The 13,817-nt window shown below is 41.5% G+C and overlaps 1 protein-coding gene across 1 annotated transcript; it reads right to left on the bottom strand.

The window, feature by feature from the left end:
- Positions 1 to 6,899: 6,899 nt before the first annotated feature.
- Positions 6,900 to 13,205, bottom strand: SAP18 (Sin3A associated protein 18). Its single transcript, XM_028532244.2, has 4 exons — positions 13,039 to 13,205; positions 12,812 to 12,921; positions 7,671 to 7,793; positions 6,900 to 7,300 (listed from the first exon to the last, which is right to left on the bottom strand). The coding sequence occupies exons 1-4, from the start codon at positions 13,108 to 13,110 to the stop codon at positions 7,144 to 7,146; spliced, it is 462 nt and encodes a 153-aa protein (XP_028388045.1). The 5' UTR covers positions 13,111 to 13,205; the 3' UTR covers positions 6,900 to 7,143.
- Between the last annotated feature and the right edge of the window lie 612 nt (positions 13,206 to 13,817).

The following is a 13,817-nucleotide window of genomic DNA, read 5'->3' as shown; positions in this document are numbered from 1 at the left end:
ACCTGATTTATTCCGTGTTTCCAGGAATTACTGTGTAGTTGTAATTTTTGTTAAATATGTAAATTTCTATCAACTTTTTCACCATTTACTACAGCTTGCATGAACAGAAATGCACAGGATGGGTGGACTAGAGGGAGGGTCCAGTGTCTTAGGACTGAACATGGTAGACCATCAAGCAAACGAGTCTGAGATCAGTAAGTAGAAAGAAAGGATTTCAAGGTCAGTATTGCTGAGAATCCAAGTAAAAAGGAGACAGAACTGACCATTGGATTTGGTGGCAAGATGAATATTGATGGCACTAATTTTGATTGTGTACTGGGGGACTAAAGAGGGAATAGGGTGAAGAAAAGGGACTGAGATCCCTTTTCATGAGAAGTGGTGCAGCAGTTAGAGGGGGATAAGGAGAAAATGTATCTAAGATAGCCCCTCAAATTTAATTTGTCCAAAGTTTCTCTTTCCCTGATCCTCCTGTGATCACAGTTTCTGTTACTTAGAATTAGTGATGCTTCCAGCTTATCAAGCTTCAAATGTGAGCATCTTTAAAGCTTATCTCTCTGCTGAAGATTCTGTCTTTCCATTCCTATAAAAATTAAAATCAAGTTTGACCCTACATGATCTTCTCCCTCTTCTATAAGTATGCTATCTGCCCAGAATGCGTATGGGCAGTGGAATCTGTGACTTTGTCTTCATAGATGCCTGGTCATGACTAATCCTTTCTGACAGAATAAACATTCCTCTTTCAAGCTTGTTCCATTGCAGACTCCAAGAAATTCCACCTGTTGGCAAAACTACCTGTATCTAAGCAATAAAATACAAGAACATGGAACTCACTTGGCTGCTCAAACTGGGAACTATGACCATATTTCTTTAAAAGAAGTGTGTTCAATTCCATCACGGAACATACAAGAAGCAAACAATGAATGCATAAATAAGGGGAACAACCAATTAATGTTTCTCTCTAAAAATCAATTTTTAGGAGACTTCCTGCAAGATGGAGGAATAGGTGGACACACCGTACCTCCTAGCACAACCAAGATTAGAACAACAATAATTTACAGACAGTAACACCCAGAACTGACAGAGGGTTTATCTGAATGGAGGTTGGACAGCCAAGAAGTCGAAGTAGACCTGTACATCCAGGCTGGTAGAAGGTGAGCCGGGCGGGTGCGGAGCTGGCACGGGTCTGTGGTGCGCAGAGGTCGGGGAAAATTTGGCCCGAAATCGGTGCAACAGCCATCCGGGGCACAAGAATGCAGCAGTGATCCCTGAGTACGCAAGCTGCAGCTGGTGGACCCAGTGAGGCAGCGATTGTGGACCAGGGCAGAGCTCGCAGCCCAGGATCCCAGAGAAGGGTCTGAGACCCCAGGAGAATGGAACTACCGCCATTATTCCCTCCCATCCCCGCTCCCACCCCCACATATAATGTCACAATCTAGTGACTGGGGTGCCCAGCCCGGTGAACACCTAAGGCTCCGACACCCCGCCCTAACAAGAGCAACCAGACCGAGAAAAAAAGGAAAAAGAAAAAAAAAGAAACAGGGAGAGACATGTTTCCAACAGAGCAGATCAGTCCCCCAGGACTCATCCTTTTGAGCGACCAAGAAATAGCTAATCTATCACAGATGCACAGTTCAAAACACTGGTGATCAGAAAGCTCACGGAATTGGTTGATTTGGGGCGCAAATTAGATGAAAAGATGCAGGTTACCATAAAAGAGATGCAGGAAGATACGCGGAGGAAAGCCAATAGTGAAAGGAAGGAAACTGAGTCTCAAAACAATACAGTGGACCAGAAGGAAGCAAAAAACAACCAAGCAGGAAAGCACGATGAAATAAGAATTCAAAAAAACGAGGAGAAGCTTAAGAGCATCCAGGACATCTTTAAACGTTCCAACATTCTAATTATAGAGGTACCAGAAGGGGAAGGGGAAAAGCAACAAATTGAGCACATATTCGAACAAATAATAAAGGAGAACTTCCCCAATCTGGCAAAGGAAATAGTCTTCCAAGAAATCCAAGAAGCTCAGAGAGCCCCAAAGAAGTTGGACCCAAGAAGAAACACACCAAGGCACATCATAATTACATTAGCCAAGGTAAAAACGAAGGAGAGAATCCTAGAAGCAACAAGAGATAAGGGGACAGTCACCTACAAAGGAGTTCCCATCAGACTGTCAGCTGATTTCTCCAAAGAGACCTTACAGGCAAGAAGGGGCTGGAAAGAAATATTCCAAGTCATGAAAGACAAGGACCTACATCCCAGATTGCTCTATCCAGCAAAGCTCTCATTTAGAATGGAAGGGCAGATAAAGTGCTTCTGAGATAAAGTCAAGTTAAAGGAGTTCATCATCACCAAGCCCTTATTTTATGAAATGCTAAAGGGACTTATCTAAGAAAAGAAGATAAAGAAAAAATATGTATAGTAAAAGGACAGCAAACTCACAATTAACAACCACACCTAAAGCAAAACCAAAAGACACTAAACAACTACTACAGGAACAGAACCACAGAAATGGAGGTCACATGGAGGATTAGCAACAGGGTGGTGGGAGAAGGAGAAGGGGTGGAAAGGTATAGAGACTAAGCATAGAATGTAGGTTGAAAATAGATAGGGGGAGGGCAAGAATAGTACAGGAAATGTAGAAGCTAAGAACTCAAGTATGAACACATGGACATGAACTAAAGGAGAGGGAATGTGGGTGGGAGAGGGGGGTACAGGGTGGAGGGGAGAGAAGGGGGGAAATGGGACAACTGTAATAGCATAATCAATAAAATATTTTTAAATCAATTTTTAAAAAAGATATTCTGCTTTATGTAAAACTGAAACAGGTCTACAACTCCAAGTGACTGCCTCAGCAGCAATTCACAATGCAGAGGATAACTTCCCAACAGAAGCAGTATCACTGCAGTGGGACATATGGAATTCATATTGTGCAATGAATTGAGATCAAAGAAACTATGAAACAACACTTTGCAAATATAGTTCCAACTAGTTTATTGTTGGCCTGTTACTTAAAGCAGGTCTAATTTCATCTGCAGGTGGAAACTAGTCATTGTAGCTCAGTGAAGACAAATGAGATAATGCAGTGTAAGTTCCTTAGCACAGAATCTGACACAATAAAGCACTCATACCATATTTTCCTGTGTCTAATCAGGAGTGAGGAGTCCCACACCATGGTTCCACTACTAGGAAGTCCCCACAACTTCTGGTTGCAAAAACCAGTGGGGACTGCATCAGTAAAGAAGCTGCTACAGTCCCAAGCAATTCCTCTTTAAAAATCCACACAGCAACTCACCTACACAGATGCACTCCAGAGCTCTAGTGCCAAGGTGGTAACTCAAAAGGCACCAGCAGCATATTAGGGAAGGGTGAAGTGTCTGGCATTGGGATGAGCAGAAATCACTGTCCCCTTTTCTGAGCCCTCCCCCAACAGCCACAGAACATGCAGGCCAGTGCCATATTTGAGACTCCATCCACCCGGCTAACACTTTGACCTGCCTGGGAGATCCCCAGAGACTCCCCCATCCAATTTGCAGGCACACCCAAGCTGCTTTTCCATATGAATTGTGTCTTGGCTCATGCTTTACAACTTCCTAAATCCTAGTAAAAACACAACAGCTGGCCTCAGTGAGCTCCAGGCCCCACACTAGCAGCAGCCAGATTAGTTCACAGTTTGGCTTTGACTGGGGAATCTCCAAGCCCAGATTAAGTAGCAGCCATCTCAGATTGCTTTACAGCTCAGGCAGGGTGCCCTGCGCAAAACAGGTGGAGGCTGACCTTGACCTGCACTACCTAGGAAACCCCAAGGCCAGTGCACCCACACCCAGTGGACAGCTACAGACTATTTCGAAACACCACACCACCACCCTGGCCCTGCACAACTGACCCTCCACGGATGGCAGAGGTTGGTAGTAACTGGGCAAAGCCAATTCCTGCAGCTGACTGACCTGAGTAAATCCCTCACGCTGATCTGCCAAAAGCAACCAAAGCTCTACGATAAGAGGGTGTGCTCAGCCACACAAAAAAGGTGTACCTCAAATACCCAGTTGGGTGATAGGAGAGGTGGTGCCCCTGGACCCTATAGGACATCTACTACATTAGGCCACACTACCAAGACAGAGTCAAAGCAGCTCCACCTACTAATATACAGAGGCAAACTCAGGAAGGCTACCAAAATGAGGCAGAAATGGCCCAATGAAAGAACAGATCAAAACTGCAGAAAAAGAAGCTAAACAAAATGAAGGTAAGCAATCTATCAGATGCAGAGTTCAAAACACTACTTATAAGGATGCTCAAGGAACTTAGTGAGGACCTCAACAGCATAAAGACCCAGTCAGAAATTAAGGATTCACTAACTGAAATGAACAAGTTATAGGGAAACAAGAGTAGAGTGGATGAGCCAAGAATCAAATCAATGATTTGGAACATAGGAAGCAAAAAAACCACCAATCGGAACAAGAATAATAAGTTCCAAAAAATGAGGGTAGTATAAGCAGCCTATGGGACAACTTCAAGAGATCGAATTTTCACATCATAAGAGTGCCAAAAGGAGAACAGAAAGAGCAAGTAATTGAAAATCTACTTGAAAAAATAATGAAAGAAAAAAAACCTAATTTGGCAAAGGAAATAGACATGCGAGTCCACGAAGCACAGCAAGTCCCAATCAAGTTGGACCCCAAAATGATCACATCAAGACACATCCTAAGATGCTAAGGGTTAAAGATAAAATCTTACAAGCAGCAGGAGAAAAGCAGAGTTACCCACAAAGGAGTCCCCATAAGACTGTCAGCTGATTTCTCAAAAGAAACTTTGCAGGCTAGAAGGGGCTGGAAAGAAGTATTCAAAGTGATAAAAAGCAAGGACATACAAGCAAGATCACTCTAATTTTAGTATATGTGCTGCTGAAGTGAGCACGCAAGATCACTCTATTCAGCAAAGCTATCATTAAGATTGGGAAGGGAAGATAAAATGCTTCCCAGACAAGGTAAAGCTAAAGGAGTTCATCACCACCAAGCCATTATTAAAATGAAATGTTAAAGGGACTTATTTAAGAAAACAGTGATCAAAATTATGAACCTTAAAATAACAAACTATCAACAACTGAATCTAAAAAATAAAAACTAAGCAAACCACCAGAACAGAAACAATAACAGGCATGGGGATCATTTGGAGGGTTATCAGCTGGAAGAGGGAAGAGGGAGAACAAGGGAAATGGTGTAGGCATCAAGAAGCGTAATTTGTAGGAATGAAATACATACACATACACATACACCAAATTAATATATGAAACATCACCTGAGGCTAATGTTTACTCTGGTTTAAGTAACAGTCCCAGCTACATTTTGTAAAACTTAAGTGTGACATTATCATCAAGATTTCCTATGAAGGACCTGGTAAATAACTGAAAATCTGAGTTCATGTACACGCTAAAAAGACTGAGAAGCTACTGCAGACAATATATGTGTTAGAACTCAACACTCCAAAGAGAGAAGATACTCCAAAATACGTTATAAGTGGAGCAGCCAGAACACTAAAGCACTAAGCAAGCTGCACTCACAGTGACCATTAATTTCCTACATTACATTTGAGGAAACAATTCAGTTACTCAAAGCCATATGCTTACCAAAGCCAGAGATAAACAAGGACTAAACACAAGTCTTGATTTTGGCATTATATTCAATTAATTTCACTAGGTGTTAACTGTACTTTTAGTAGATTGAAATCTTTGAAGGGAAAATTCCTTATTGGATCCAAGGAAATAGCCCATATTATCTTAAGCTAGTGAGAGAATAACCAAGAATTAAAAGGAAGCCCTCATTGTAAGAAGCTCATAACACTGAAAATCTGGCCTGCAAATGTCTTAGTTCCTGCTTCATCTGCGTAGTAAATCATTTTCTTCCCCACAAACAGGAAGCAATCATGGCTCTTCTCCAAAAAATTAGGTTGAAATTAAATGTGTGGCTCATAGTACTCAAATCTATCTAGTGTGAATGAATCAAGATTCAGCGTTTGGGGTAAACTAGAAGAGGCACTAAATCTAGTTCTCGGCTTGCCTCTGCTACCTGTTGACTGACTTTGCAATAGACACACTAATTCCATGTAATAACCAGATTTTAAAAGGCTGCCCTTTGTCCACGGTATCCACACTTTATGCTACCCACCTGCCAGTTTATAGCCCTCTCAGTTGTTTTAATTCTATTTATTAGTTATGGCTGTTAGTCTCTTACTGTCCCTAGTTTATGAATTAAACATTATCCCAAGTACAAATGAATAGGAAGACAGTGTACATCAGGTCAGTACTATCTACTATTTTAAGGAGTCTTGGAAAGTATCCTCCACAGAGAAGGGGGTATAACTGTAGTCACTTACACAAGGATGTGTAAATACCCTCACTCAATTTGACCTTATCCCAGGCTCTTCTCTCTTGGCCTTGATTCCTCTTCTATCCCTCCCCCCATTTTCAAATATTATTCAAGGAAAACCTTTCCTTCCTTAAGTTCTAGCCCTTGTTTCATCTATACTGCTTCCTGTCCTTCCCATCTTTAAAACACAAAAAGCCTTCACTATGGCACCAGTTTTCCTTTCCTGTAACTTTTTGAAGAGTTGTATTTTTATTGTTCTATGATTCAGGCAGGCCAATTTCTTCCATCACTGATAGGTTCTTCAAGTTGCCTTAGCTCGAACTACTCCAAAATGCCTCTGTTGCCATGCTCAGTCACACAGGTCCTTCTTCTAAGTCCACACCACTGTCTACGCCACAAACTCATGCTGTTTAATTAATATAATCTCATGGCTTTCTTGTTCTGCCTACTTGGCATTAAATACACCAACCTCCACTCCTCAAAATGAATCCCAAATACTTAAACCCAGTTCCCATGCATCCATTAACTTTCACACTCAGGTTGATTGCACACGTATATTTAACAACAGTTTTACACAGAATGCTAAGAGCACTTCTTATTTTATAGGACTTGAAATGTGGGCTTTCTGTTAAAATTCATACCATAGCACAGCCAAACCTAACTTCTAAATAAATGCATTAAAATTTGTTCAGAGCTTAAAGACTTAATGGCAATAATGAAGGGAAGGAAAGCATAAATTTATTTTACATAAATGAGTGAAAAGTAAAGAAATAGTCAACAAAATTTAATATGGCCTCATACGCCCTGAAGGAGGTGGTGCCCGATTCGGAGGGGTGATTGCTATGTCCAGATAATCTCCTATCTGAAATTTCTGCGACTGCAGGGTCATGGAATCATCAGTCCCCTTTCTCCCAGACATGGTGCTGCCAATCTCCTTTACTCTGCAGAAGAAAACCGAATGTTAATGTAGCACAAATCATGCAGCTCCATACACACTACAGCGAACACAGGACTTGATCTGCTCCATTATCTTACAGAACAATAAATTAGATGTTAACATAGTACAAATCTATATCCCCCCACCATGAGATTCACTAAAGATGTTACCCGTATCAGTTTAAAACATCAAAACCAATGCAGATTCAATCTCTGGTCAAGGCACATAGAGAAGTCAACTAACATGCATAAATAGGTGAAAACAACAAAATCAATGTTTCTCTCTCTAAAATAAATTGAAAGTAAGTAAAAAGTTTTAAAAATATGTCAAAACCAAAAATACATTATAGAAATTAAAAATAAAATGTTACCTACCGATAACCAGGTCTTTTAATATCCGTAAAAACAATTGCAAAATTGAAGTGTGTGCCCTTCTTCCTGGCTTCTGGGTAGACTTCTTTTACTAAACTAGTCAGCTCTTTCAAGGTGGCATCCATCCTGGATTTAAAAAAAAAAAAAAAAGACATTGTGTTTGATTAATCAGCAACAATATAACAAGGATATGAACATAAAAAGAGTTAATTAAGTGTGTCTGAATTGTGATGCCAAAAACTGTCAAGGTTTTATAAATGTTAGTTTTAAAGCCTCTAGTAATACTATCTGTCCCCAAACACTCCCCTTACCAGCCTCAATGTTTGAAATTTTGATGAATTAAAGCCTGACTATCAGTGCTAATAGAGTTATTATATATGCTATCTTTTACTGCTATGTAATACGTTACTGGCCTAGTGCTTTACCCCTTTAAAGGTAACTAGTCCAAATTAATCCAAACATTTAAAACGATTGTTTTACTATTTCTAAGATACAAACTTTCCCACATTTAGCATCTCTGGAATTGGAATGCACCTTGGAACCAATGTGAAAGGAAAGAATTTTCATAAATACACACAGTGTTTTTTCCTAAGGAATCTTATGGCATGTTTTACAACAGATAGAGTCCAAAAGCAAAGGAAACATGAAAACTTCACAACAAAGCACAGGCTCCTTTCACAATGTATATTCTTGTCCTGAACATATTTTTTTGAAACTCAGAATTTAAAATGGCACAATCTTTTAAAATATAGGCATCTTGGAAACAGTAACAATTCAGTACAAAATTTAATAGTTTTTTTTTTCATGACAACTGGGAAAATGAAATAAACAACCTGAAACTTCAAACAGCACTGCCATAAGGTGCAAAAAAATGACACAAGAATACCAGGCGTTGATGAAGAATAAGAACTCTAAAATATATCATCAAGCAGGGAGTCATATGCCCAAGAGGTCATTTGGTTTTAACTGCACCCTATTTACAAATCTCCATACTATACCACACTCAAGTAAAACCATGGCTCCCAAAATATCCAGGATGACAGCATCTCCATTCTCTACTGAGGCTGACTCTTTCTCATATGTCCATAACAGAACAAAACAGCACTCCCCCCACACAAAACATTCCCTTCCTCTCATATTACCATCAAAACTACCATTACCTACTTGGTTGCCCAGGTCATAAACATAAGAACTGTTCAATTCCTCCCATCTCTATTCTGTTGTATCTACCTCCTAAATACAGATCAAATCTATTTTTTTCTCCTTGACTACCATTACTGTTTTACTTCCACCTCTCATTAGTTAACTCTGGTGACTTCAAATCCTTTCTCTCAGTTTTCTAAAGTTTGTTTTTGTATAGTATGTATGTCAAGCAAGCAACTCCTGTTCCCATCTTTGGGGAGGAATCCCATTGTTGGGAGGGCAGCAAAGAGTATTACATCTACCACCAGAAGCAGCATCCAAAGATAGCACCCCACACCATGGTTTGCAGGTGTCAGGTTGCCAAGAAAAACATGGACAATACTTTATGCACACAAAGACAAGCAAGATTAACTTCAATAGTGAGTGCATGTGGGTACCCCCCACTGTCAGCAGGTCTCAATCTGTAACTGATGCACGGAGGTGGTCTGCATGCATCCGTATTGTGCAGCAGGTGGAGGATCCTGCGTACAGCAGCAGGGTTGATCTAGTGTTATATGACACTTAACCAGAACAAAGAACACATCAAGCCCAGAAAAGGAAAAGAAACTCCCAAAGAGAAATGCCCAGCACAGGCTGTGAGAGGTCAGGCTGTGAGAGCTCTTCATTTCTATCCAGGGAAATACTCTGGGCCCGAGGCTACTTTTCTGCAGCCTCTGCAAAGGGCAAAAAGCTGGACAAGACTGCCTTTCCAACTTGCTATATGTTCATTACTGAAGGGGGGGGGGGGGCACATGCAAGAATACAATAAATTATAGCCCAAACTCACCAACCAGAAATAGTGGATTAACATCATTCTAGGAAGGCATCTTTTTTTATGCCCTCCTGGAGCATATACACAATGCTACAGAAGAATTTAATATTATCAAGCATATTATATACACTGAGGTAATAACACAAATAAAACACGAGATACTATAAATATTTTTGAGCAAATTAAGTTTAACTTGAAATTAACAGAAAAAAAATGAAGTCAAATTAAAGGAACTGTAAAACTTTAGAGATTTTGTTACTCCCCTTCCTCTCTCTCAAATCAATAAACATATCCACATATCCTCAGGTGATGATTTAAAAAACAAAACTGTTCTTTCAAATAAACAGATAGATAGATGGATAAGTAAGTATATAAATAAAAAGCCTGAATACAGGGGTGAAGAATACAAGAGCCCCTTGGGGCTTTAGTCTTTGCTAGGTGACTTTGAGGATCACTTTCACATGTCAATGTGATAAAGTTGAAGCTCAGTTATTCAAACACGAATGCCTGTGCTATGTAAGGGAGGGATGGTCCCAGACTCACAAGCTCTGACCACAAGGGTAAACAACCAATACTTTACAGTGTAATAAAATTAAATGTATTTTCAACTTATGACATTTCCAACTTATAATGGGCTTATTGGGACATAATATCATGATAGGTCAAGGAGCATCTGTATTTTGTAGATGGAATTAAAGCATATCCTCAGTTGGATTTTAAAGAGATTATTCTAGATAATCTGATTATACCTGATTCAATCAGTTAGAAGGGCCTTATCAGGCAGCAACTATAGCTTTTTAGCTCCTGTTTGAGAGTTCCAGCTGGCTGTCCCTGATAACCTATTCCACAGATTAGGAATTGAAGAACCTAGGCACAATTTAAGCCAATTTGCAATAAATCTCCTAATAATATATAGCTCCTACTGGTTCTGTTTTCTTGGTTGAACCCTGATACAGTGATATAATTCTCTTTCAGTAACCTGTCTGAAGAACACCCAAGTACAGGAGAGATACCACTCTTGTGGCATCTGGCTTGTTCCCCCAACTCCACAAAATGACCTTGGACTTCGGCAAGCTTTGCTTCTAGACTTCCACTCCTTTTCCTTGACTTGTCTTAGGGCTGCCTACTTTACAGTCCTTCAGTCCACTTCTACAAGTTGAGAATTCCAAAGCTTTGTTAACTAATCTCCCTCATTACTGCTCTGGAAATGGGGGCAGGGCTTTGTGCTACCCCCACACTAACCATCAAGGCTGTCTGTCTTACGTGGACACCATTTTCAGGTATAAGATAAAGATGTCTTTCCTCGTTTGATTGCATTTTATGGACAGGATAGCTTAGGACAGAATTTTTTTGTAATCTTTTTTCTCAGGAGAATTGGGAGTCAAGGGTCTGTTAAACAATCTCACCCTGTCATCTTCACTCTGAATTCTTAAGTGTTCTCATGTGCTCTTGTAAACTTGCTAGACTGAACTCTCCATAAACTTTAAACTATATGGAGATTGAGTTTACTTACTACACCTTCTTTAATTTACATCCTCAAGGTCTAATCACAGCACCTGGTAAATTGGAAATCTTATTTGTTGGAGAAAATATACACTTTAATCTCTAAACAGAAGTTTTCATCAACCCATTAATAACAGTTCTTCCCTGTAAGTTAAATCAAACTTCCCAGAACTTTATTCTGGAATGAAACTAAACTGGAATAATACTATTACATAAATTTAACAAAGACAAGACCCCAATTTTTAAAGAACTCAGTTCTAGTACCTTGGTTTTACAGTGTAAAATTGGGGAATGTAAGCTACTGTGTGAAATAGTTTGGCAGTTCCTCAAAAAGTTAAACACAGAATGACCACATGATCCAGCAACCCCACTTCTGGATATATACCCAAAAGAACTGTAAGCAAAGACTCAGAGACTTGTACTCCCATGCTCATAGCAGCAGCATTCACAGTGGCTAAAAGGTAGAAAGAGTCCCCCAAATGCCCATTAATAAACAGACAGACAAAATGTGGTGTATCCATACAATGAAATATTAAATCAGCCATAAAGAGGAATGAAGTTCTGTTATATGCTACAACACAGATGAATATTGAAAACATTATGGTATATGAAGCCAGACATAAAACAACAAATATTACGTATGTCCGCTTATATGAAATGCCTAAAATAGGCAAATTCATATACACAAAGTACATTAGGATCTACTGGGGGCTGGGAGAAGGGAAGAATGGGGTAGGTATTGCTTAATGGCTACAGAATTCATGTTAGAGGAAATAAAGTTAGGGAAACAGATAAAGGTAACTGATGCACAATGTGACTATATTTAATGCCACCAAATTGTACCCTTAAAGAGTTAAAATGGCAAATATTCGCATAACACCAATTTTAAATAATTATACGTCCTTTATTGTCACTACAAAGCCACTACGGGCCCTGGCCGGGTGCCTCAATCGGTTGGAGAGTCACCCGGGTGCACCAAAATGTCGCGGGTTCTATTCCCGGTTGGGGCACATACCTGGATTGTAAGTTTGATCCCCAGTTGGCGCGAGCACGGAGGCAATCGAGGGATGTTTCTCAAATCGATTTCTCTGCCCCCCACCCCTAAAATCAATAAACATATCCTCAAAGGAGGATTTTTTTAAAAGGCCACTATGACACCAAACCAAGGAATTCAGAGTCTGAAGAACGTGATTCGGAAGTAGATAAGGTAGATAAGGGGTCAACATTGGACGGCAGATAGTTCTACACTGAACACGTGTCAGGGGCTTTTCCCTTCGGCATCAAATCAATTATTCCGGTTATGTTGATTTTTTCAGGATGCCAGGGCAGCTAAGATTCAACATCACGTGAAGTGCTCCTTGAGGATGATATCCGTGGACAGCATGGCTCCCCTGACCCTGCTATCCCAATCTGACCCTGTTATCCCATCACCATTTACTCGACAGTGAGCCCCTTTAAGGTGTCTACCGCGCTTTAAAGGTTTACACACCATTTTCGTGCGGAGCAGCCGCAAGTGTTTACAACGCAAAAGGTTCACCATTAAGCGCAGAAGCGTTACAAGACAGGCCAATCCTTTCGCTCACCAGCCCCCTCACTGCGCGAGACGACGCCCGCAGGCCCAGTGGCGGCAGCTTCCCAAACCCTCTCCGCGGAAACCGGCCTCCGCCGCCCGCACGCGCCCGCTCACCAGGTGTAGATCTGCAACTCGCTAGAAGGCACGTTCCCGCGAGAGAACTCATCCATGCGGTGGTGGCGCCCGTTGTTGGTGGTGAAGACGCGGAGCAGCAGAGGGCACGTCTGCGGGTGGGAAGAAAGGCACGAAATGAAGCAGGGCAGCCAGCGCGGGGTTTGTGCCTCCTGCAGACTCCGCTCTGCACTCTGCCAGCCTTTCGCCACCTCGTCCCAACCACTTACCTTCTCCCGGTCGATTGGCTTCTCTGGTTCTTTCTTAATTTCCTCCTGGGTGACGCGCGACTCCACCGCCATCTTCCTCCGGTGGCCCGCAAGACGTTAGCTCCTACTTCCGACTTACGCAGCCAGCCGAACTGGAAGACGAGCGTCTCGCGACACGATCCGGCTTTAAAGCGGACTGGAGGTGGGGAGGGGGCGGGGCGTTTCTCCGCACAGGCGCACTTATTTGTGCAGTGCGCCCAAGCCTGCGCAGGCTCCTCTCCTGTGGGTTGCGTAGTTCCCGTGGGAGGGGGCACTTCGGCGGCCCTCCCGCGGGACATCTACGTATTGGCTAAGGAAGCTCCCAAAGGCATTTTCGCTCGAAATGATAAAACCTTAACACAGAACTCTGAAGGACAGTACGTAAGTAAAAAACATGCTTGAACTTAGCAAAATATGGAGCTCTTCTTTTTTGGTGGAGGATGGATAGCATGCTGTGAAAAGTACTCGAGCCCCGGTAGCTTAGCTGCCCTAGCAACTGGGTCACGGGGGTTCGTGCCCAGGAAAGCACTCAAAGCTGAGAGGACGATATGCGTGATCTGTACCGAGGGAAAGGACTCTTTCCCCGCCAGCACACTCATAATTTCTGGTGGATCAAAGACCTGAGCGGGAAATACAAACCCAAGAGTTTCGGAAATAACACAATAGACCATCTTCATGGTAGGGATAGATGACAACAAAAAGCACTAACCAGAGAGATTGACAGATTTGATTACATTAAAAGACTTTTTTAAAAAGAACAC

Source organism: Phyllostomus discolor, chromosome 2 (assembly GCF_004126475.2).
Source record: "Phyllostomus discolor isolate MPI-MPIP mPhyDis1 chromosome 2, mPhyDis1.pri.v3, whole genome shotgun sequence".
Classification (NCBI taxonomy): domain Eukaryota; kingdom Metazoa; phylum Chordata; class Mammalia; order Chiroptera; family Phyllostomidae; genus Phyllostomus; species Phyllostomus discolor.
This window is presented reverse-complemented; position numbering and strand designations above follow the sequence as displayed.